The sequence below is a fragment of the Mesoplodon mirus genome (assembly GCF_964341445.2).
Source record: "Mesoplodon mirus genome assembly, chromosome: 15".
NCBI lineage: Eukaryota > Metazoa > Chordata > Mammalia > Artiodactyla > Ziphiidae > Mesoplodon > Mesoplodon mirus.
Genome location: NC_138991.1, coordinates 82,415,871 through 82,436,743, shown reverse-complemented (window position 1 = coordinate 82,436,743; position 20,873 = coordinate 82,415,871). Strand labels below are relative to the sequence as shown.

Genomic DNA, 20,873 nt, shown 5'->3' with positions numbered 1-20,873 from the left:
CAGGGGCGGGCTGAGGCCTTCCGCCCAGGGGGCCTGTGCTGAGGACCCCGGCTGTGCCCACGGGAAATTGAATTCAGAGCTCCTTCTGCATCATAAATCCAGGGCAGCTGGCAGCTTTCCAAGGGAGACGGGCGAGAAAGCACAGGAGCGACTGGGGCCAGACGGGCCAACCCTACAAAGCCCTCTGAGGGTGGGCCCCAGGTGTGCCGGCTGGGGATTCGGTTCCAACCTCATGATAACGTTTATTTACAAGCTTTACACTTTGTTGAAGTGCACTCATCTCCAGGAAAGGAGAGCCTCCATTCTACACCAGAAAGCGGGAAGGCTGGAATTACTGTAAAATTTCTCGGGCCGAAGGGCGAAGGCTTGACTTTTAAATACGTTTCTTGATCTTTTTTCCCTGGGTGCACGTGCGAGGAGGACCTCCCGCCGCCGTGTTTTGTAGACTGGGCATTCGCCGGCCCCGGACCCCACGTCCGTCCCAAGGCTGCTCGAAGGCGGGGCGGGGCCGGGAGTGCACGCCCGCCTCGCCCCCAGAGGATCCCCTCTCACCCACGCGGGGCTCCGGGCGGGGCCGAGCGCGTTCACGAGGGGTCCGGGCGGGTTCCCGCAGGCGGGGCCGCGCGGCCTCGGGCCACGCCCATCGCAGCCGGGGGGCGGGGCCTGTGCGCCACGTGACGGCGGCGCCGAGCGGCGAGCGCCCCGCCCCGCGGGAGGAGGCCCGGGCAGCGACCGGGTCCGCGCGTTGCTGGAGCTGCACGGCCGCCCGCGCGCTCCGCACCCGCGGCCCCTCGCCCGCTGGCCCCGGGCTCGCCGGCTGCGGGAGCGGCCTCAAGATGGACGAAGACGGCGGCGGCGGCGGCGGCGAGGGCGGCGGCGGTGAGTGTCGGAGGTGTGGCCGGCGCGGCTGGCGGCCTGGGGCGGGGGTCGCGGACGCGCCGGACCGAAGCGCGGACTGCCGGTCCCGGGTCGGGGGTCGGTGGTCCGGGTCCGCCTGAGAAGACCGGGTCTGGGCAGCGCCGGTGCCGGCTGGCGACCGCCGAGGCCCGCGGCACGCGCCGGGCCCGGGGCCCGAGGCGGGGGTCCGGGGGCCCCGAGGCGGGGGCCGGCGGGGTCGTTTCGGAGCCCGGGCGAGGGTCTGGGACGAGGCCGGGGCTGCCCGCCGGCCGGGGCCTCCCGGAGGCTCGGGTCGGGGTTCGGGGGTCGCTCTCCCCAGGCGGGGGACCTTGGGGGCGACCTTCTCCGCCTCTGGTCGCCAAGGGCGTCCACGCCCTCCGGAGCCCAGCCGCCGGTGACGACCCTCCCCGCGTCTTCTCTCAGGTGGTGGGAAGCGGGGAGTCCACGGGAAACCGGGAGGGCAAAGTTTTGAATTGGGGATCCTCCGGGTCCAAGAAGGGCGGCTGGGGGGAGAGTTCAGGTTGAACGTCGTGACAGTTTTCTTGGCTTTAGGTCAGAAGTGGTCAGTGGGATCGTTAAATGAGGAGGGGGCAGCTAGAGCGCACGCATTTTATGAAATAGGGGGACGTTACGGAGTGAGCCAAAAATAAATTTAAAAAAAGTCAGAGGAGCCGAGGGGTCGGAGTCAGGAGCTGCAGCCCGCCCGGAGGTGAGACCAGAAAACCAAGTTGTCCGTCTGACGCTCGGTCACCTCTTGCTAGAAGATTCGCGTTTGTTGTAAATTATTTAGTGGAATACAGATTACCGTTGTGTCACGATGCGAATTACTCCTTTAAAAGCGAATAACGTGTCTGTGTAGTGTCTGTGGATGGAGTGGGTCGTTGGCTTGGGAAGCAAAGGGTTAATACCCCTGTTTTACAGGAACACCCAAAGTTAAGGATCTCTGTTTTTGCTAAAGATCTCCTTTATGCTGACAGACGGCATCATCAGAATCCCTTGTAATAAGGGAGCATTTTGGGAAAAAAAAATCTTAATTACAGGCTGCGGAGCAGCTGCCTGTAAGAATCAGCAGTGTTGAACGCTTCAGGATGAAGTGGTTAATCAAGGTGCCTTCTGGCATTTAAGTGCTGCTCCGGGGGAAGCGTTTGCGCCCCAAGAAGCGGTGGGGCTGGGATGGGGGGAAGTTCGCCCGAATCCTGGCATTTGTCGAGTTCAGTTCTCATAGTTGAAGCTAGGGGTAGCACTGTGGCACCGAGTGGGTGTGTTGTTTTGACGGAAAGTTCTGTGGAAAGGAGGAGCCCAGGTGCACACCCTCCTCCAGCCAGGCTGCTGCCTGAAGAATATAAGTGATGGATTCTTCGTGGACGCGGTGCTTCCTGCCTGTCAAAACTGGGGTAACAGCACCGGCAGACAAGTGTCTCCTTTTTAGAAAACAAAGACAAACAACTGTAATATTTAAACGTTTGACATTCGAGTCCAGGCAGCTGGCTGGCTTGGCGATTTCATTTGAAGGAGTTTTGGACTCTGTCCGTTAAGGAATGTAGAAAACTTGAAGGTAAAAAGCAGGTATAAAGATGAAAAAAAGGAAGCCAGTATAGATTTTGAATACTATAGAGAAGGATAGTATTACATCTCCAAAGTATCAAGACTTTCTTTGGGCTAATATAGCTCTTCTGGGAATACAATCCTGAGATTTAAAAAAAAAAAAAATCTCATGCACAGGAGCTGTGCATTAACGCTATTTATAATAGAAAATTGGAAACTACAGTGCCTAATAGGAGACTGGTGAGGTAAATTATGGGGAGTTTACTGGATGAGATATTTTACAACCATTAAAAATAAGCAGTTTTATATATTATGGTCTAAACAATGTAAAAACTGCTGATATTATGGATGTTTTATTTTCTCGGTTTTTATATTTTCCAAGTTTCTGGAATGATGTATATTACTTTCAAATTTGGAAAAAAAAAACTTAAAAAATTTACCCTAATAAGACAATTGATAAAATTTGAATAGGCAATAGATCAGATAATGGTATTGTATCAATATTAAATTTCTGGGTTTTGATAATAAAAGTAGAGAAAATATTCCTTTTCTTAGGAAATACACACTGAATTAAGGTATAAAGAAGTACAGTGCTTCAGCTTACTCTCATGGTTCAGAAAAAAAAGTTCACACACATGAAAATAATAGAGGGAGACGGAAGGATAAACACATGGGGCAAAACGTAAGTACTTGGTGTATCTGGGTCAAGGGTATATTGGTATTTCTTGTACAATTCTTGGAACTTTTCTGAATGTTTGAAATTATATAAAATCATCTCTTCAAAAAAAAAATTACCCTGCAGTGGGAAAAAGGGTATGATTGTTTTTAAAGTATCATTTAATTCACTTCACTGGAACAGTCAACAATGAACAGATATTTATTATCTACTAAAATGTCCCTGCCTCATTAAGCTTTATTGATATGGTTTATTAAATTCTTTCTTCCTTGCCTTATGGAAGACACTTTAAAATATGTTTGGCATTCTTAGAGTAAGAGTGTTTTTGAATAGATGGAAATCTTAAGAGTTTTGAAAGAAGAGTCATACAGTGCTTGTCATATAAATTTGGTGTGCTTATATTTAACTCTTGACTGATGGAAGTTTTGAAGTTAACATACCTCTTTATGGTTCATTAGTTTTTATCACCATTTAGACTTCTAAAAATGCTTTGCTTTAAAATTCATGTTTTTAAAAATAAAGTTCAGCCCCTCGAAAGAGAATAGTTTCGCTTGCCAGTCATTTGCAAAACAGAACTTTTTTGGGTATATTTTTAGAGTGTAGTACAGAACTTTGAACTGTATATGGGGAGGTCAGTTTCAGCTTGTTTACCAGAGAGGGTAAATAATCTATTCAAACAGTAGTTATGCCAGGGGCAAAAGAATTAAAATATCTTTTTTGCTAATGTGTTGGTCCGGTTAGAAGACTTCAAAAAATGATTCCTGCTTGCTGTTTTGATACTTGTAAGTTTTTGTCCAGGGTATGACTGTTTGTTCTTTAACTGTAGGATAAGGAGAGAGGGTGGTGGTAGGAATGACTGGAAGGCAGTTCTAAGGAGGAACACATGGGGGCTGCTAGATTACAGGAACACACTGTTATTTATAATGTGTGCTGAGTGTAGTTAAGGTATCTTTCATTCCTTTGGGGCCTTGTTGCCTTTCAGTTTTTCTAGAACAGTTCTTGAGATATGTCTCTACTTGGAAGGTGACGGGCTAGTTTGGTTCATTGCCACCATCCTAATGCTCAGTTTGGGAGTCTGTGTGATTGAACTTCCTGAATGGACCATCTGTGGCAGATGAGGTGAATCACTTTACTGATTTCCCCTCCCTCCTGCACCCCGCTCACCCCTTGCCCCAATCAGCATAGCTGAGACGTACGCTTGTGCTTCACGTGAAAAGCTGCTCCATCTCACCCAGTAAAGTTAATATAAATTAAGGCCAGGCTGAGATCCCAGATCTGGCCTGTCAGGCAAACGATAACCCCTACATTTGAAACCACCTGTGGGCGATGGGAGTGTAAATTAGTTACCACTCTGAAGAAGGCTGCGCCAGCCTGTGCTTGGGTGGCTTGGATCCATTGCTTGCCCTTCGCCTGCAGAGGGACATTTCCCAGAGCCTGGGTCGGCTGGCTTGGGGCTAGGTGTGGCCAGTGGGAGCTGCTGGTGGGTGATTGGATGGCAGGAGGAAGGGAGAGGCCAGGTTATCGTCTTTGCTCGCATGCTGCCTTCAGCCTTGTGTCTGGCGGTCGGTCTCCTTTTGGCTCCAGCTCCTGCCTGTTGACCGAGCCCCCGAGCTTTGGAAGGACCTCCTCCCTGTGACCCTCCAGTTTAGAGGTGGTAGCAGCTTGTTCCTCTTGCTAATCTCTGCATTGTCTTACCATTTCCTGTATGATTCTCAGCTTTTCAATTGTATGTGTAACCAATGCCTTGTTTTAAATTCCCTCTACTTCAACTCCTTGAGGGCCTTCTGTTTCTCTGGTTGGACCCCGATAGATACAGGTGCCCTGGGCAGCAGCTTTTAAAATTACAAGCATGTACATCCTTTGACGCAGCAATACCAGTTCTAGGAATTTAACGTGTAGGTATATTTTTACATGCCTGAGATACCGTAGGTACAAGATTATTCACTGCCTTGTTTGTAATAGTAAAAGATGGAGAATAACCCGAGTGTTCACTGCACGTTACGTACCCGCGTGGCGATTGAAGTCGTGAGGCTGTATAAAGGAATGAGGAGGCTCCTTATGAACTAATAGCTGAGGTTTCCAAAATATTTTACTAAGTTACAGAAGCAAAGTGCAGGCAAGTGTGCACCGTTTGTTACCGTTTCTGTTAAAAAGAAAAAAAGGAAGTGGTTACATATGCATGAAAATTCTCAGGAAGGCTAAGCAAGGAACTAATAACAATGGTTACCTGTTGGGGAGGGTGATGGGAACCAAGCAGACGGGGAACGTCGGTGCCCGGGAAACTTCGCTCTATGCCTTTTTATGTTTTGCAATTCAGAAAAGCTTGTCCATCTCCACTGTTTCCCAAACTGGAAACCAGTTTCACAGAAAAATAGTATGAAAACACCCTTTTTGAGAGAATTTTAAAAATTGAATTATAGTTGCTTTACAATGTTATGTTAGTTTTAGGTGTACAACAAAGTGATTCGATATTTTTTGGAGTTTTTGTATATTAGCAAAATCAATGTAACATGTAGAAAGTTATAAAATAAATTACTTGTTTTTTCAGTCTGCATAGGAAATTAACTGCTTTCTTTTGAATGTTTAAAAAGTGACATGATAGGTGCTTTTAGGGTATGCTTAGAGCATATTGTTTTCTAGAACATTTATCTATTCAACAAATATTGATAGCATCCCGACCAAATGCCAGGTCCTGTGCTTGGCGGAAGGGTGAATACAGTGAATAAAGCAGATGAATTTCCTGCGTTCCTGGAGCTTTTGTTTAGACGGGAGACTGAAGAAAAATGTAAACAGATGTATAAAGTCATTGCACATTATGCTGATGTGTGAAAGGAAATCAACAAGGGGTTGAGGGGAGAGTTGGGGGCCTGTGGTGGGAGGGGTAGGTAGGGCCTGTAGCCAGGGGAGGCCTCTTGGAGGGAAAACTCTTTCAGGTGTGACCTAAAGGGGTCGAGGCCCAGGCAGAGACTGGGCCCGGGGCTTGGGGAAGCAGAGGGCCTCCAGAGGGCTGAAAGCTGCTGTGTGTGGTCTGAGCCAGCAGTGAACTGGGCCGCTTCAGGCAGTTTGAGTAGGTAAGGAATTTACATTTTATTCTAAGTGCGTGAAGCCAGTGAAGGGTTTTGAACTGCGGGATGACATTTGATTTATGTTTTAGTAATTGTAGCTAATATTTACACAGTGGTCTCTGTGTCCAGTTCTGCCCCGCCTGCTTTACGGATCTTAACCTATTTACTTTTCGCAATAACTCTGTTAGGTGCTTAACATGAGCACCATTTACGGATGACAGTGGACAACGGAGGCACAGGGAAGCCAAGTAGCTTACAGCTAGTAAGTGGTGGAGCCGAGCTTTGAACCCAGGCGTCCCGGCTTCAGAGGCCACGTTCTTAAGCATTGGACACCCTGCCTTGTAAGGAAAGTGTCCTCGGCTACCGAGTGGGGAACAGAGTGGAGGAGGGGAAGAGAGGACGTGGGGATAGGCGCCAGTGAGGAGGGGCTCGGGTGGGAGTTACAGGGGCGCGGTGGATGGCGGGGGGTGGCAAAAGTGAAGGGAGAGATCGGTGTAGGACAAACCTGTATAAAAACTCAGGGAAAAGCACAGAAAGCCGTGAAACAAACACGTTCCCGTTACTCAGAATCCACGTAGTAGCTGTTAATGTTCTGTCCCATCGTTTAAGGTCTTTACAAAACATAATTAAAGCATCTCGGGTAAGTGTCTCCATCCTAGCACCTGGCAGCATCGTTCTCCCCATTGCTCAGGCCCAGACTTTGGTGCGGTCTTCCACTTGCTTTGCCTTAGCCGTCCAGCATTCTCTTTGCCGCTGCCCTTGTCCACGCAGCAGCCAGAGCGGTCTCTCTAAAGCAGGGGTCGTGTCACTCCTCTCCAAGTCGGCACCGTCCTTGGCGCACTCAGAGTCCCCTTCTGCCTGCAGTGTCGGGTCCCCGTGCTCTAGGCCAGGGCCCTACACGCTTTTCCTGTCAGAAGGCCCGACAGCAGACGTGCTCAGCTGCGTGGGCCACACTTGGGCTCTCACAAACGCTTCTTCTTGATAACCCTTTAAAAACATAAAAAAAGTTCTCACCTTGGGGCTGTCCTTGCCCCTGCTCTAGTCCCCTGTGGTCTTTTGATATTTTCCCTCACTCGTGTCACCACGCTGGTCTCCTTGCTGTTCCGTGAAACTTGCCAAGCGCTGCCCTGACTCCGTGCCTTTGCACTTGCTCTGCCCACGGTGGTTTCCCCTTAGGGATCTGCGTACGTGCTCGCTTGCTCCCTTCAGGTTTGCGCTCGCACGTCTCCCTGCCACAGAGGCCTTCCTCCGCCCGCCTGTCCCCTCTCCCAGCCTCAGTTTCCCTCTCAGCACTCCTCATCCGCTGCACACCTGTTCATCGATCGTCTCTCCTCTCTTAGAATGTAAGTTCTGTGAAAGAAGGAATAGCATCTGCTTTTAACCACTGCTGTGTCTCCAAGACCTGAGACATCGTGGGGAACAGGCCTTCAGTAAATGCTTGTTAATACGTACTGAGTAGAGTGGCGCTCGCTCCTGTCGAGCAGTTCTGGCCCTGTTCCCCTGCCTTTCTTTTGTATTTCCTAAAGGCAACCACGCTGAATGTGATGTGGGCCCTCCGGAATCGTTTTCATACTGGAATATGTATGTGTGTGCGTCTGTAAGCAATATATGGATCTCTTTTTGGTCTGTTTAAAAAATTATCAAAAAATGGCATCTTACTGTGTGTGATGTTCTGCAGCTTGTGTTTGAGGTTATCCGTATTCTAATGTAGAGACCCTGTTTGTTTCTTTTAACTGCCATAACGTTTCATTTTTCTTGTCCTGCCTTGGACTGTTACGTTGATTTTAAATTGTTGCAAAGAATACCAAGGCTCCTCTCCTTTTACAAACTGCAAGTTTCTCTTGAGTATCTCTCTAGAATCGCAGTTGTGGGTTATAGGTGTGCTTTCTGTTTCGCCAGATGCTGGCAGGTTGCTTTCTCACTAGGTGTATTATCAGCGTCGTAATCATCTCTTGGCGTTTGTCAGACTTTTAAGTGTCTGCCTGTCTCCTGGGTAAGAAATGATGTACTGTTAAAATTTGCATTGCTTTGCTAGATGTATTTTGGAGGATCAAATGGGCATACTGACAGCTGGGAGGTTAAAGGCGAAGGAACTGCAGGAATCAGAGATGACTCCTGGGTTCTGGCTCACGTGACTGTGGGTGGTGCTGCTTCAGGAGAAGGGGAGTCTTGAGAGAAAACCATTTGGAGGGCTCATTTGTTTTTTGTTGAAGATGTCATTATTTTGTCCTCACTTTTGAAAGACATTTTCCCTGGGTATACAGTTGTAGGTTAGCAGGTTAATTCCTTGTAGCGCTTTGATGTGTCAAGTCATTGCCTTCTGGCTTCCATTGCTTCTGTTGAGAAATCAGCTGTATCAGTCTTGTTCTATTGAAGATAGTGTGTCTTTCTCCTCCCCTTTGGCTGCTTTTAAGATTTTTCTCGGGACTTCCCTGGCGGTCCAGTGGTTAAGACTTCTCCTCCCAATGAAGGGGGTGCGGGTTCGATCCCTGGTTGTGGAGCTAAGATCCCACATGCCTCGCAGCCAAAAAACTAAAACATAAAACAGAAGCAGTATTGTAACAAATTCAATAAAGACTTTAAAAATGGTCTACATCTCTCTCTCTCTCTCACACACACACACACACACACACACAAAACCTATAAAAAAAAAAGATTTTTCTCTTTGCCTTTGGTTTTTAGCTGTGTTATTGTAAAGTGTCCAGATGTGGTTTTCTTTGAATTTATTCTTATTGAGATTGGTGGTTCTTTTTTTTTTTTTGCCGTACGCGGGCCTCTCACTGTTGTGGCCTCTCCCGTATTGGAGCATAGGCTCCAGACGTGCAGGCTCAGCGGCCATGGCTCACGGGCATAGCTGCTCCGCGGCACGTGGGATCTTCCCGGACCGGGGCACGAACCCGTGTCCCCTGCATCGGCAGGCGGACTCTCAACCACTGCACCACCAGGGAAGCCCCAAGACTTGATCTTAAATTAGATTTGGAGAAGTCTTAGCCACTATCTCTACATTTACTACTTTGGCTGCATTTCCTGTCACTTCTCCTCTGGGACACTAATTACCTTTTCATTGTGTCCTGTGTATCTCTTCAACTTCTATTCTCATCCTTTTGATCTCTCCATGCTTCACTCTGTATATTTTCTCCTGATCTACATTCCAGTGCATCAATCCTTTCTTTATCTTTATCTAATCTGCTTTTAAACCCATCTGTTGAGCTTCCCTAGTGGCGCAGTGGTTGAGAGTCTGCCTGCCGATGTAGGGGACACGGGTTCGGGCCCCGGTCTGGGAAGATCCCACGTGCCGCAGAGCGGCTGGGCCTGTGAGCCATGGCTGCTGAGCCTGCGCGTCCGGAGCCTGTGCTCTGCAATGGGAGAGGCCACAACAGTGAGAGGCCCGTGTACAGCAAAAAAAAAAAAACCAAACAAACCCATCTGTTGAGTTCTTAATTTCAGTTATTGCTTTTTTCAGTGTTTTTGATTCTTTTATTAGATTCCAATTTTCTGTTAAAATTTTTCGTCTTGTCCAGTGAATTTCTTTATTAGTTATTGGTGTCTGATAACATCAATATTTGGACATCCTGTGAATATATTCTGTTGTCTATTTTACCCTTGGTTTTCAGTCTGTGATCTTGATTCTAGATTGCCTGTTAAGCTTTAAATTCTAGACGATGTGCATGAAAAACTGTAGAGGTAGTTTGAGACTATCTTCTTCAAGAGAGGCTTCTGGCAGGCAGTTAGGGTGGGGAAATAATCACTTTAACATTGTGAGGGTTGGTCTCCTTCTGGTTTACCCTTCTCCCAGGGTACAGCGCTTTGGTGGTCCCAGCTGAAAGCTCAGGGTGTTTACCAGGGCCCCTTCTACTTGGCAGCCCCTGAATTCTAATTTTGTCCCCCCAGTCCCATCAGACTGCTGGAGATTCTGTTGACCTCATATTCTATTCTCAACTACTTGTCTCTGCTTAGCTTCTTGGCCTTTGACTTTCTGCTGTGAATTGGCAAATGTCTCGAGGAGAAAAGTGGCTCAGATGATTGGGCTCACCTCTCTGCACTTTCTCTCTGGGATCCTGGCCGCCTAGGCCCTCACTGCATTGGTAGCTTTCTGATACCTTCAAATGGTTGTTTCTTATAATTTGCTCAGCTTTTTTAGTTGTTCTTGGCAGAAGGGTTGTCTGCAACAAGCTGGTCAGCTTTTACTGGAAACAGAATCTTAGGAATTCAGTTTTGGTGTTTAAAATCGGACTTTTTTGTGAGATGTCCTGGTAGAGATGGTAGGGAGATGCTTAGCTATGTGGTCTGCTGCTTAGAAGAATGGTCTGGATAGGAGATAAACATTGGGAAGATTTAAATTCTTCTAATTTACGGGAGTGGGTGAGAGATCACTTAGGGGAGAGAGTTGAGAGAGAGGAGAAAAATCCCAGGACTGAAGACAGCCCAGAAAAGGAGACCAAGAAAGGGTAGCCAGTGAGGTCGAGGAAACCTTGAAGGTTGCGTGGAATTGCAGGAGGGAGGAGCGCTTTAAGAAGAGGGAGTGCTCAGCTCAGCCGAATGCTCCCGAGAGATGGACTAAAATGAGGATGGACAAGTGTCTTCAGGATTTGGTGTCTTTAAAAAAAAAAGTTTGGTGAAAGGTGGGGAGCAGGCTAGACTGGAGAGGGCTAAGGAGTGAATGAGATTTTTCCTTGCTGAAGCAGAAACCTGGGCCATGGCCCTTCCCTAGAAGTTTGCTGTGTGGTGAGGATAGAGGGAAAGCGTGGGGCGTGGTGAGTGGCTGGGAGCTTAGGGAGGGAAATGTGTGTTTGTTTTGCAACTAAGGGTTTCTCAAGTAAGTCCTTCTGATAGAGGACCGACAGTAATTCATCAGGTGAGTTAGAATAGTACTGCTGTTTGCACGCAGACACTCTTAGTGTAAATAACTTTGGAAGAGAGAAATTATTTTTTTAAAGGTTATTGGCGCGTCCTTCGGGAAGCAGGTTTATCAGTTTGTAGTAGAGGATTATTGAAACTTCTGAAGTGAAATGAAATCAAAAAATAGGTTTTACCAAAGTATCCTAAAAGCTGCAAAAAGCATATTAAATATTTTGAATTTGTGGAAAAATAGTAAATCATTTAAATGAGAGTAGAAAATACATGACTCTCTATCCTGGTACTGAAGTTAATCAAACATAACTTTTCATAGTTAATGTCAGCCCCGCAGTCGACATGATAGAATAGACGTGAGATCCCGAAGTGTTTTATAACATGACTGCGACAACTCAGCAAGCGTTTATCTTGGGTAAATATCTTTCAGTATTCCGTAAATATTAGAAAAGACTCACCTGAGTCAATTTAGTTGGCTAAGAATATTTTGTGATTTACTTTGATAGAGCAAGTTTACTCTTTTTGCTGACTTAATGTCACCAGGAGCACTGTGCAAATAGGGGGAAATAAGTTCCTTTCTTAAACTTGCAGCAGGGCTATTTTTAATCACTGTACTCTTCTTTGGAACAACTTATTCCTGTAATTAATAAATAAAAATGGCAGTTTGCTATAAAAGCAGACATTTTAATGATGATGGAAAAGTATTTCCCAATATCTAGCTAATTAGTAAATTTTTTTTTCGGTTTTCATCCAGATGTTTGGCAACGTGTAGACACAGCCTTACGGCAGTTTTCTAATTCACTTTCATGGGAACATATAATATTCTCTGTTTATCTTGGACAGCAGAGTTTCCTTTTTCTTTGGACAGATACATATGAAACACATGCTCTTCTAGTAGAGTTTCGTGGTCCTCTGAGAATTCTCTGAAGGAGGAAATGGGTTGACCTATTTGGTTGCTATGAAGTAAAAACAATCTTGTTTTCATTTTTTTCATGAACATCTGGGTTGCATTTATTTTACATTCTGGAGGTTCTTTAAAACCACAATTTGATAATATGAGACCTCATTAAAACAGTCACTATTTAGCTATTTCTATAGTTAATTTAGTGCTAGGGCGGCTGATAGACTTTTTAAAATCTTACAAAAAGTTTCCCTTTCTATAAAATGTAACTTTTAAATAACAACCCTTGATTTTAAACCGTAAAATGGGATCTAGATATTTTGGGGCGGCAAGGGAAGGGTCAGTCAGCTGGTTTATTTGTCTGTTGCGCACTGCCGTGCAGGCTGGCCTTCAGTAGGGCTGACTTCGAGTCTGTAGCAGGCCACTGTGCTCCCCATCACAAACCCGTCCTCCCTCCCTTCCTTGCTTAACAACCCTGTTTGTGCAGATAATCTGTCCATTGTGAAGCGACCGTATCACCACGGGGAAGTGAATCTTAAATGGTCTAAACCAGGTAAGGTTTTCCTTTCCTGACTGTGTAAAGCTAAGTCTGGCCAATGAGCTGTGAAGGGCAGTTAGCAGGGGGACTTCCTGGAAGGGTATCTTCCTTCTTGGAAAAATACACAGGGAAGAACCACTTCCTCTTCTTACAATGGCCTTTGTTGGGCCTGGGTGGGTAGCCAACTCACATTCACGATGTCCCCGAAGTCCGTCCAGTTCCAGGCCCCCACGCTGAGGATGATCTGCTGGACCCTTGGTGGAGTTGCTGGGCTTCACCCACTGGGGAGCGCCCCCCCCCCCCCGCGTCTCCACGTGTCCTGTCCTATGTGACTGTAAATACCTGTCTTGTTCCAGGGCTGAGGAGAAGTGGCTGGAACCAGGGCTGCGGGGTTGTCTGATACTGGCTGGAGCGGTAGGCGGGTTTCATTCTCTTATTTATTAAGAATAAGGATCTCATCTTGGCCATTGAGGGCCAAGAGGAAACCTCTTCTCTCTGCCACACGTGTTCACTGGGTGTATATATTTATCCCTTTAAGAACTGAGCTAGGTTACACTTTCTTTTTGAGATGAACACTTTCTGCTACTTTGAATAAAGCAAAATATATTTTCACATGCTTGTAAATCCATTAACAGTTTCATTTGGCACATCCTTATGACTACATTTCTTTATTTTTTATCATTTTTAAAAATTTATTTATATATTTATTTTTGCTGCGTTGGGTCTTCATTGCTGCACCCGGGGTTTCTCTAGTTGCGGCGAGCGGGGGCTACTCTTCGTTGCAGTGCGCGGGCTTCTCATTGCGGTGGCTTCTCGTCGCGGAGCGCGGGCTCTAGGCACGCGGGCTTCAGTAGTTGCAGCACACAGGCTCAGTAGTTGCGGCACTTGGGCCCTAGAGCTCTCGGGCTTCAGTAGCTGTGGCACATGGGCTCAGTAGTTGTGGCTCATGGGTTCTAGAGTGCAGGCTCAGTAGTTGTGGCTCATGGGCTTAGTTGCTCCACAGCATGTGGGATCTTCCTGGACCAGGGCTTGAACCCGTGTCCCCTGCGTTGGCAGGTGGATTCTTAGCCACTGAGCCACCAGGGAGGTCCATGACTACATTTATTTTAACACAGAAATATTTAAAAAATGCAGTAATCGGAAGTGGCAGGCATTGGCCATTTAATATTCTGTTAGAAGACAGGACTTCCTTTTAGCTCTTTTCGGAGAGGAAATAAAATGATCAAGCATGTCCTTTTCCAAGTTTCAGTAATTAGATTAAAATTTTTTTGAATTGAGACAGGCAAATGAATTCATTTTTGTTTGTATTAGAGTATGGGAAAATGGGAGGATTTCAGTGACTTTTAAATGTTTGGCCTGTTCACACGATGAGGCTGTATTTCCCGAGTGTGGGAGGACAAGTGACTGCAGACTTTGATTCAGTATGTGATGCCCTCATGAGAGCAAGAACCATCTTGAGGATAAAATGACGCCTTTCATTGCCTGTGTAACAAGAATCTTAATGCTAGATAATTGTTCTTCTGAAGCATTGCGTTTCCCCAGGAATCACAGAGTATCTGCTGTAGATTCCCCAAAGTCACATGTTTCTAAAGCTTAGCCTTTCCATTTAAAATAGTGGGTAAGCTGTGTGCTGGTCAGACGGTTACTCTGATGTTTTTATTTTGACAGAAGAACATCACATGCCTTCTTCCCTCCTCCCTGCGGGTCAGACTGGCCTTTAGGTGTTGAGAATCTTGCTCACAAGAGGAGTCCGGGGCGCGTGTCCCACGTCCTCCGGCAGCCCTCGTGGTGCTTCTGCCTCACAGATGCCCAGCAGTTTGGCTGGATGTGCAGAACATGATTATTTTTTTAACCTGGAAAGAACATAAGCCGAGCTATTCCCCCTGGGCTCTGCTGCTGTCGGTACTTAGACATCTGGCTTTAGGATTTAAGTCCCTGGTACCTTCGGGCGGCCTCCATCCTTTTCTCCTCCAGCGGAGGGGCGTCTGAGGCCTTTCTTTTCTCATGTCTTCCTGTCCAGTGTTATGATCCTGACAAAGAGCAGACCCTCCCGCGTGGAGAGACGACAAAGACTTCCAGAAGTCTTCTGGCTACTTCTGCATTTGAAATCTTATCTCCCTTTTCTCTTTGACCTGTGAAAATTCGAAGTAGGGTAAAAAGAATTGCACTCTTGAGAGAAAAGTCTGCACCTGGAAATGTGGTGTAGGCCTGCCCGGCAGTACTGAGTCGGGGGCACACCCTCAGCCCCACTCGGTGGCTGGTCGCTGGCCCCAGCTGTCTCCTTACGTCTGGAAGCTCTCTAGTCACGTGAGCTTGGCTCGGGCGGTTTTATCTTGGTTTTAGCAGTCAAGAGACACATCGGTGACTGGGAATTTCAGGAACAGATTTGACAGGAGAGCCATTTGCTTAAAGAGTTGTAAATTGACAGTCAGGGCCGGTCCAGCTTTCACTAGTTAGAGATGAAAGGCCAAGCTCAGGTGGTAAAACTAACCTGATTATCTTCCCCCAGTGCTAGAGAGGGGAGTCTTTTAGTGTAAACCCTTCATTTTATGAGACCGTTTCTGCATGTTTTATTGAAGCTCTTTTCCCCTGATGTCCCTAAGCATGTCCCTCCTGCCCTCCCCCCTCCATTCAGAGACCATTACTTTCATTCATTTACTGGAGCTGGGAGCCTCAGGATGGTCCAGCGCTGTGGTGGACGGCCTTCCTTGTCCTCGGCTGTGCTTCCTCCTGGCAGGCTGTGCTGGGATGAACCATGCCGGAGAGAACCACGCAGCTACTCCTTCCCAGATAACCTCAGTCCCGTGGGAGTGGAGAGGCCCCCCTTCCCCCTTGTGATCTCTGGGAATTAAGATTTCAGAATTTTTGCCTGTTTGCTCTATCAGGTCAGCCGTCGAAGGATGTTTCAGACAGTTTCCTCAGCTCAAGGCAGAAAATAGTCAGCTGTGATGTTAGTGGTTTGTTCTGAGAATCTGAGACTCTTAAGAGAGGTTTGCTTAAACATTTGAACTGGTTGTTATTTGTTGTTGACGTATTTTTAAGCAAATATATGCAGCTGTGGTACCTCTAGCCTTGATTGTGTAAATTACTTAATCTCCTGGAGCTTCAATCTTCCCGTATGTAAAATGGGCATTGAAAAACCCGAGTGGAGTTATTTAATGAAAAATTTGTCAAAAATCCCCAATAAACAGCCGGCATGTAAAACCTTTTGTCGTCAACATAGTCAGCCCCTTGCCCACCCTTAGAAGCACAGCAGAGCAAACTGGATGATGTTTTGTGTTTGGGTTTAGGAATAACTGATGATTGGCAGTATGATTATTGTTTCTTTTCTCCTCCAACTTGGTATTTTGAAACTTTTCAAATCTACAGGAAAGTTGAAATAGTGCAGTGAATACCCATGTATCTTTAACCTAATTGCTAGCATTTTTGCCACATTTGCCTTATGTCTAATATGTACTGCTTTTTTTTGGCTAACCCGTTTGAAAGTAAGTTACATGTAGTATAACACTTTATCCTTCAATACGAAATAGCATTCATTTCCTAAGGACATTCTCCTACTTAAACACACCATTACCATACTTAAGAGAACCGGTAGTAATTTCATACTATCATTTCACATGTGGTCCAAATACTGCTTTCTCCCATTTGTTCTCAAGATGTCTTTTATAACTATTTTTCTTACCTATCTAGGTTCTCATCGGGGTTTACACCTTGTATTTAGTTATGTCTCCTCAGTCTTAAAAAAAATTTTTTTTCCAGTGACTGACTTTTTTAAAGAGTCCAGGCTGGTTGCCTCATACCATTACTTGAATCCTGTAGTCTAGGTCACATATATGAACAGAAGAGAGGAGTGCTTTGGTTTCTTTCATGTCATTTTAAAATTATAAATATGTTAAAATCATCTGCTTGATTCAAGGTCAAAGTCCCATTCATTTTTCTTGTTCTTTGGTAAATGTGGATTAGATTGGTGACCAAAAGGAGTTACTAAACAGCTCAGATGTCAGTGGAGTATGTGCGTAGGCGAACTTGGAACAAACATACACAGCGGTTGGTTAGGCCTACCCGCATATGGAGGTGATTAGTTATCTGGCTTAACACAGTAAGGATTTTATTTTAATATCTGGCCATGGGTTTACAAAGAAACGAACTTTAGAACTGGAAAACTTAGCAAGACAAACTATATTTACATAATACAGAAGAGATGCCTTTGCTGCCAGAACCTTGGAGGAAGAGCAGACCTTTCAACTCCCAGGAAGGAGTCTTTTTCTTCTCCCTTCCCTCAGTGCCTTCCTATTGGCTTTCAACGTTTTTGAACTTCAGCTGCAGCTGAGACTAATACAGGATCCAGCTGTAACCCCTTTGTTGTTGTTAGTATATCCGGTGATGGTCATAGCAAGCTCATTGTACGAAAATTCAATAAAGGAAAGGGCAGGGTGGGAAAAAAAATGACACTCTACAGAAGTATTCAAGAAGCAGGACCTGATCCAGGAGTCTCCCTTTCAGACCCACCCTGAAGTGTTCGTTCTGTTTGTGACAAGTCCAGTAGGTGTTTTAGTCTCTCCCTTTTCATCGTGTTAGGTGTACAGCCATGTAACCAGAGAACATGCATGAGGCTGACGTGTTGTTTTCGGGACGGGGCGGGGGGGGGCAGAAAATAGTACCTGTGAGAACCCAGAGGACTGAGCCCTCCCCTTGTACAACGGGGCAGGGACTCCTCAAAGACCCGTCCGCACTCCTGTGGAGGTGGCAGCTGTCTGTGAAAAGAGGCATTCATTCTCTTTGCTTAGATCTGTTCAGTAGAACTCATAGTTATGCGTTAACCAGAGAGCAAGTAAGTACAGAATCAGTAGTTCAATAAAATTAAACGTCAAATTTGCATGTCTCCTTCGAAGTACTTCCTATAAAAGCTTTGTATCTATGATCAACTCTGTCTTACAAGGAACAAGTACATATCATCACCCTGTAGCTGAAGATGGATCGTGTGTTTTGAAACAGTTTTTGTGATAAACGTAATTATCATACGACTAGTGATTTTCACATGCTTGTGTATCTTGAACATTTTGTTTTCCTTTTTTTATGTTAAGGAGGTCACATTTCTCAGATTTCTTCTAATTGTAGCCAGACATCCTGTTTGGGGGCAAATCGAGACCAGCGCTGCCTGTGAAGGAATCACGCGGTTCTGTAGTGATCTTCCGGGTTGTTGTTTTTGGATTTGATTTTATGGACAGGTTTCCTTGAAATTCTGTACTCTAGTTTTAGATGATCCCTTTACATTTCTGTGGTTCAGGGCATCAGTAGTAAATATAGTATTTAGCACAGAAATATCGTTGAATGTCTTAAGGCTGTATGAACTTTATAGGAAAAATAAACCAGTGACACTTCAGTGGATATAAGAGATGGGTACCGCTTAACAAATTTAAGGGAGCTTTGTTCTGTTTCTCAGGTCACTGCTGTATCTGTACCGGCAGGAACGATATTTTGAAGAATCCTTACCTGTTTTACACTAGGACACTTCAGTCTCCTGGGTCCCTGCAAGTTACTATTTTCTGTCTCCCACTGAAAGGAGCGTTTTCGCGACCCTTCAAGAGACTTCCTACCAGTCTCCTTTACTTCTCTCCTGTCTCAGTTTTACTCATGGTTTTGAGGTTTTTTTTTAAACTTAAGAATAATCTGATATTTAAAAAAGATTTATAAATGATTGGTTTGCTGCTCTATATAGTATCAGAGACCCTGTTCTCCTGAAGTACTGTTTGATCTAATGAAGGTGTTACAGCAGTGAGCCTGATTTGGTAATAAAGTACCTCTTCTTTTTTTGGGGGGGAAATTGAACTATCATTTACATAACAGTATATTCACCCTTTTATTTATTTATTTTAATTTTTTTAGGTTTTGAAAATTTTTTCAAACTTCTTTTTTTCAAATATCCTGCTGATTTTCCTTTTCCTTTTTCTTTTTAACTTTTCCTTTTTCTTTAATTGAAGTGTAGTTGATTTACAGTGTTGTATGTGTTTTGGTGTACAGCAAAGTGATTCAGTTATACATATATATATTCTTTTTCATATTCTTTTCCATTATGGTTTATTACAGGATATTTCCTGTAATATAGTTTCCTGTGCTATACAGTAGGACCTTGTTTATTTTATATATAGTCGTTTGTATCTGCTAATCCCAAACTCCAGATTTATCCCTCTCCACCCTGACCCCCTTCCCCTTTGGTAACAAGTTTGTTTTCTATGTCTGAATAGTCACCCTTTTAAAGAATACAATTCAGTGGTTTTTAGTATCGTATATTCACAGAGTTGTGCTACCATCACCTAGTTTTAGAACATTTCATCACCTCAAAAAGAACTGCATCTCCATCAGCATAATTCTCCTTACTCTGCCCCTGGTAACCACTCATCTACTTTCTGTCTCCATGGATTTGCCTGTTCTGGACATTTCATGTAAATGGAATCAGGTGCCCTGTGGCCTTTGGTGTCTGGCTTCCTTCGCTGAGCAGGTTCATCCATGTTGTAGCATGATTCCATTTTCCAGGCACATCCACGTCCTGACATGACTCAGTGTAGAGCGCCTGTACTTTTCCTGTGAGTGCAGGGGAGACTTGGATTGGCTTTGGTGTTGGGAGAGATTTTACTCACCTCTGTCCCATGGTTGAATCTGTGGTTTGTATGCCGTCTTGAAGGTTTTTAGGTTTGCATGTGTTTCTTCTCATTGAGAAAGTTGAAGTTTATTTTCAACCTTTTTACTTGAAGGACTAAATTGAAGCCTCACTGTCATAATACCTTAGTTTATAATGTCTGCACCATTGTGCATGGTTGCCTCCAGAGCAGAACCATGTCGTCTGTAGAAAATTTTTACTCTGAAGACCAATATATGGGTTCAAGAAACCGAATTTCCCAGGGAGCCGTACTGAACTATGTTAATAAAAGCAGGGAGAATCTACTGGTTGGGGATCCAGTGAGGCTTTGCCAGTGTGATCCCAGCGGTGGACACATGAGACCAGACTTCCATCCTCTGTTCACCCTGAAATCCCAGCAAACAATAAAAAAGGAAGCGATAGGAAACTCCGAGCAGCAGAGGGGCTGGGAAAGGGACCTTTACCAGAGGAGAGTTTTTTTTTTTTTTTAACAAAACTTCGGAAGAAACAAGAAATTGGAACCTATAAACAGATAAAACAGAATGCAGATTGCGAGTGAGTGGGCAGGGCTCCCGGGCAGTCCCCTGAGCTGAGCGAGCGTGGACGTGCACGTAGACTCGGGCTGCCGTCCCCGAGGAGCCTCTCCCCTTCTTCTCTCCCTTGTTGTTGTTGTCGTCCGCACCACCTGGCTTGTAGGATCTTAGTTCCCTGTCCAGGGATTGAACCCAGGCCCATGGTAGTGAAAGCGCTGAGTCCTAACCACCGGACTGCCAGGAAATTCCCACCTCTCCCTTCTTCTTGTTTTGAGGCAGGCAGGTGATAGCATTTTACCATCAGGCAAATATTTCTTTATGGAGATAGCATTCTCTGGGGGAGAATTGGATCTCCCTGGGTAGGTACCAGCACCCCAAGTGAAGCTTTTTTTTTTCTTCTGTCTTATGGGGGCTTTTCAACCTAAAGGTTGCTGCCCTGACTTTTCATCCCAAGTGAAACCTGCCAGGGACAGAACACAGTGAAGCTTCCCATTCAGGACAGAAGTCAGGCGAGAGAAGGCACTTAATCCAGTGCTGGAGGAAGCCACGCAGCTGCATCTCAGTTGTAAGAATGTCCAGACAGCAGCAGCCTCCAGACAGATGGGGGAAGACTGACAACACGGAAGAGAAAATTTAATACATTCTTATAGCGGGAATAGCTGACCCCCAAAGAAAGAGCGTTCAGAAGATAGAAGAACACCTAAAAGAAGGATCCTTGGAGAGTCGAGGGAAGATGTGACTTGAGCACTAGCGTTTGTCTAACTTCTACCTCCCTTCCTCCCTTGAATCACTAGGTCCTGATGGAAGTGATTGAGGGGGAAAAAAGTGTAAAAAATGAATGGGGAGAATCGGGATCAGGGTGAAGAATTATCAAGTGCTGACTCATGACTCTTTCCCTAGAGCTCAGTGCAGGGATAGGAGAAGTGTAAGAGGACATGCTATCGCCTCTGCTAATTTGGGGGAAAAGAGGGTGAGTGAGGCCACATGGCTGCAGGCAGCTGGGGTGGGTTGGCTGCCTCGCAGCAGTGGTATTCGGGCAGCTGTACTCGGAGGCCGGAGGACACAACGCGGCTGCAAAATGCTCAAGACTAGTGGGGCGTCCCCCTCCCCCGGTTCTGCAGCTGTCCTCCCTGGTGCAGTGGGAGCACCCCAACTCTCTGGATCGGAAGCCCTGCCAGATGGAGAATGATGTACAGAAACTAGGTCACAGAACCAACATGATAGATTCAC

General features: G+C 45.8%; 1 protein-coding gene across 4 annotated transcripts in view; it reads left to right on the top strand.

Moving 5' to 3' along the window:
• The first annotated feature begins 742 nt into the window (after window positions 1-742).
• Window positions 743-20,873, top strand: part of CYTH3 (cytohesin 3) — a 92,234-nt gene continuing 72,103 nt past the window's right edge. For 2 of the 4 annotated variants that reach the window (XR_014296023.1, XM_082643879.1), the window contains exon 1: window positions 743-879. Coding sequence is in view for 3 of the 4 variants with exons in the window: in XM_082643879.1 (XP_082500005.1) it covers window positions 837-879 (43 nt within the window). In the remaining variant the exon portion in view is untranslated. The remainder of the gene's footprint in view (window positions 880-20,873) is intronic. The other 2 variants (XM_082643878.1, XM_082643877.1) reach the window with 2 other exon arrangements.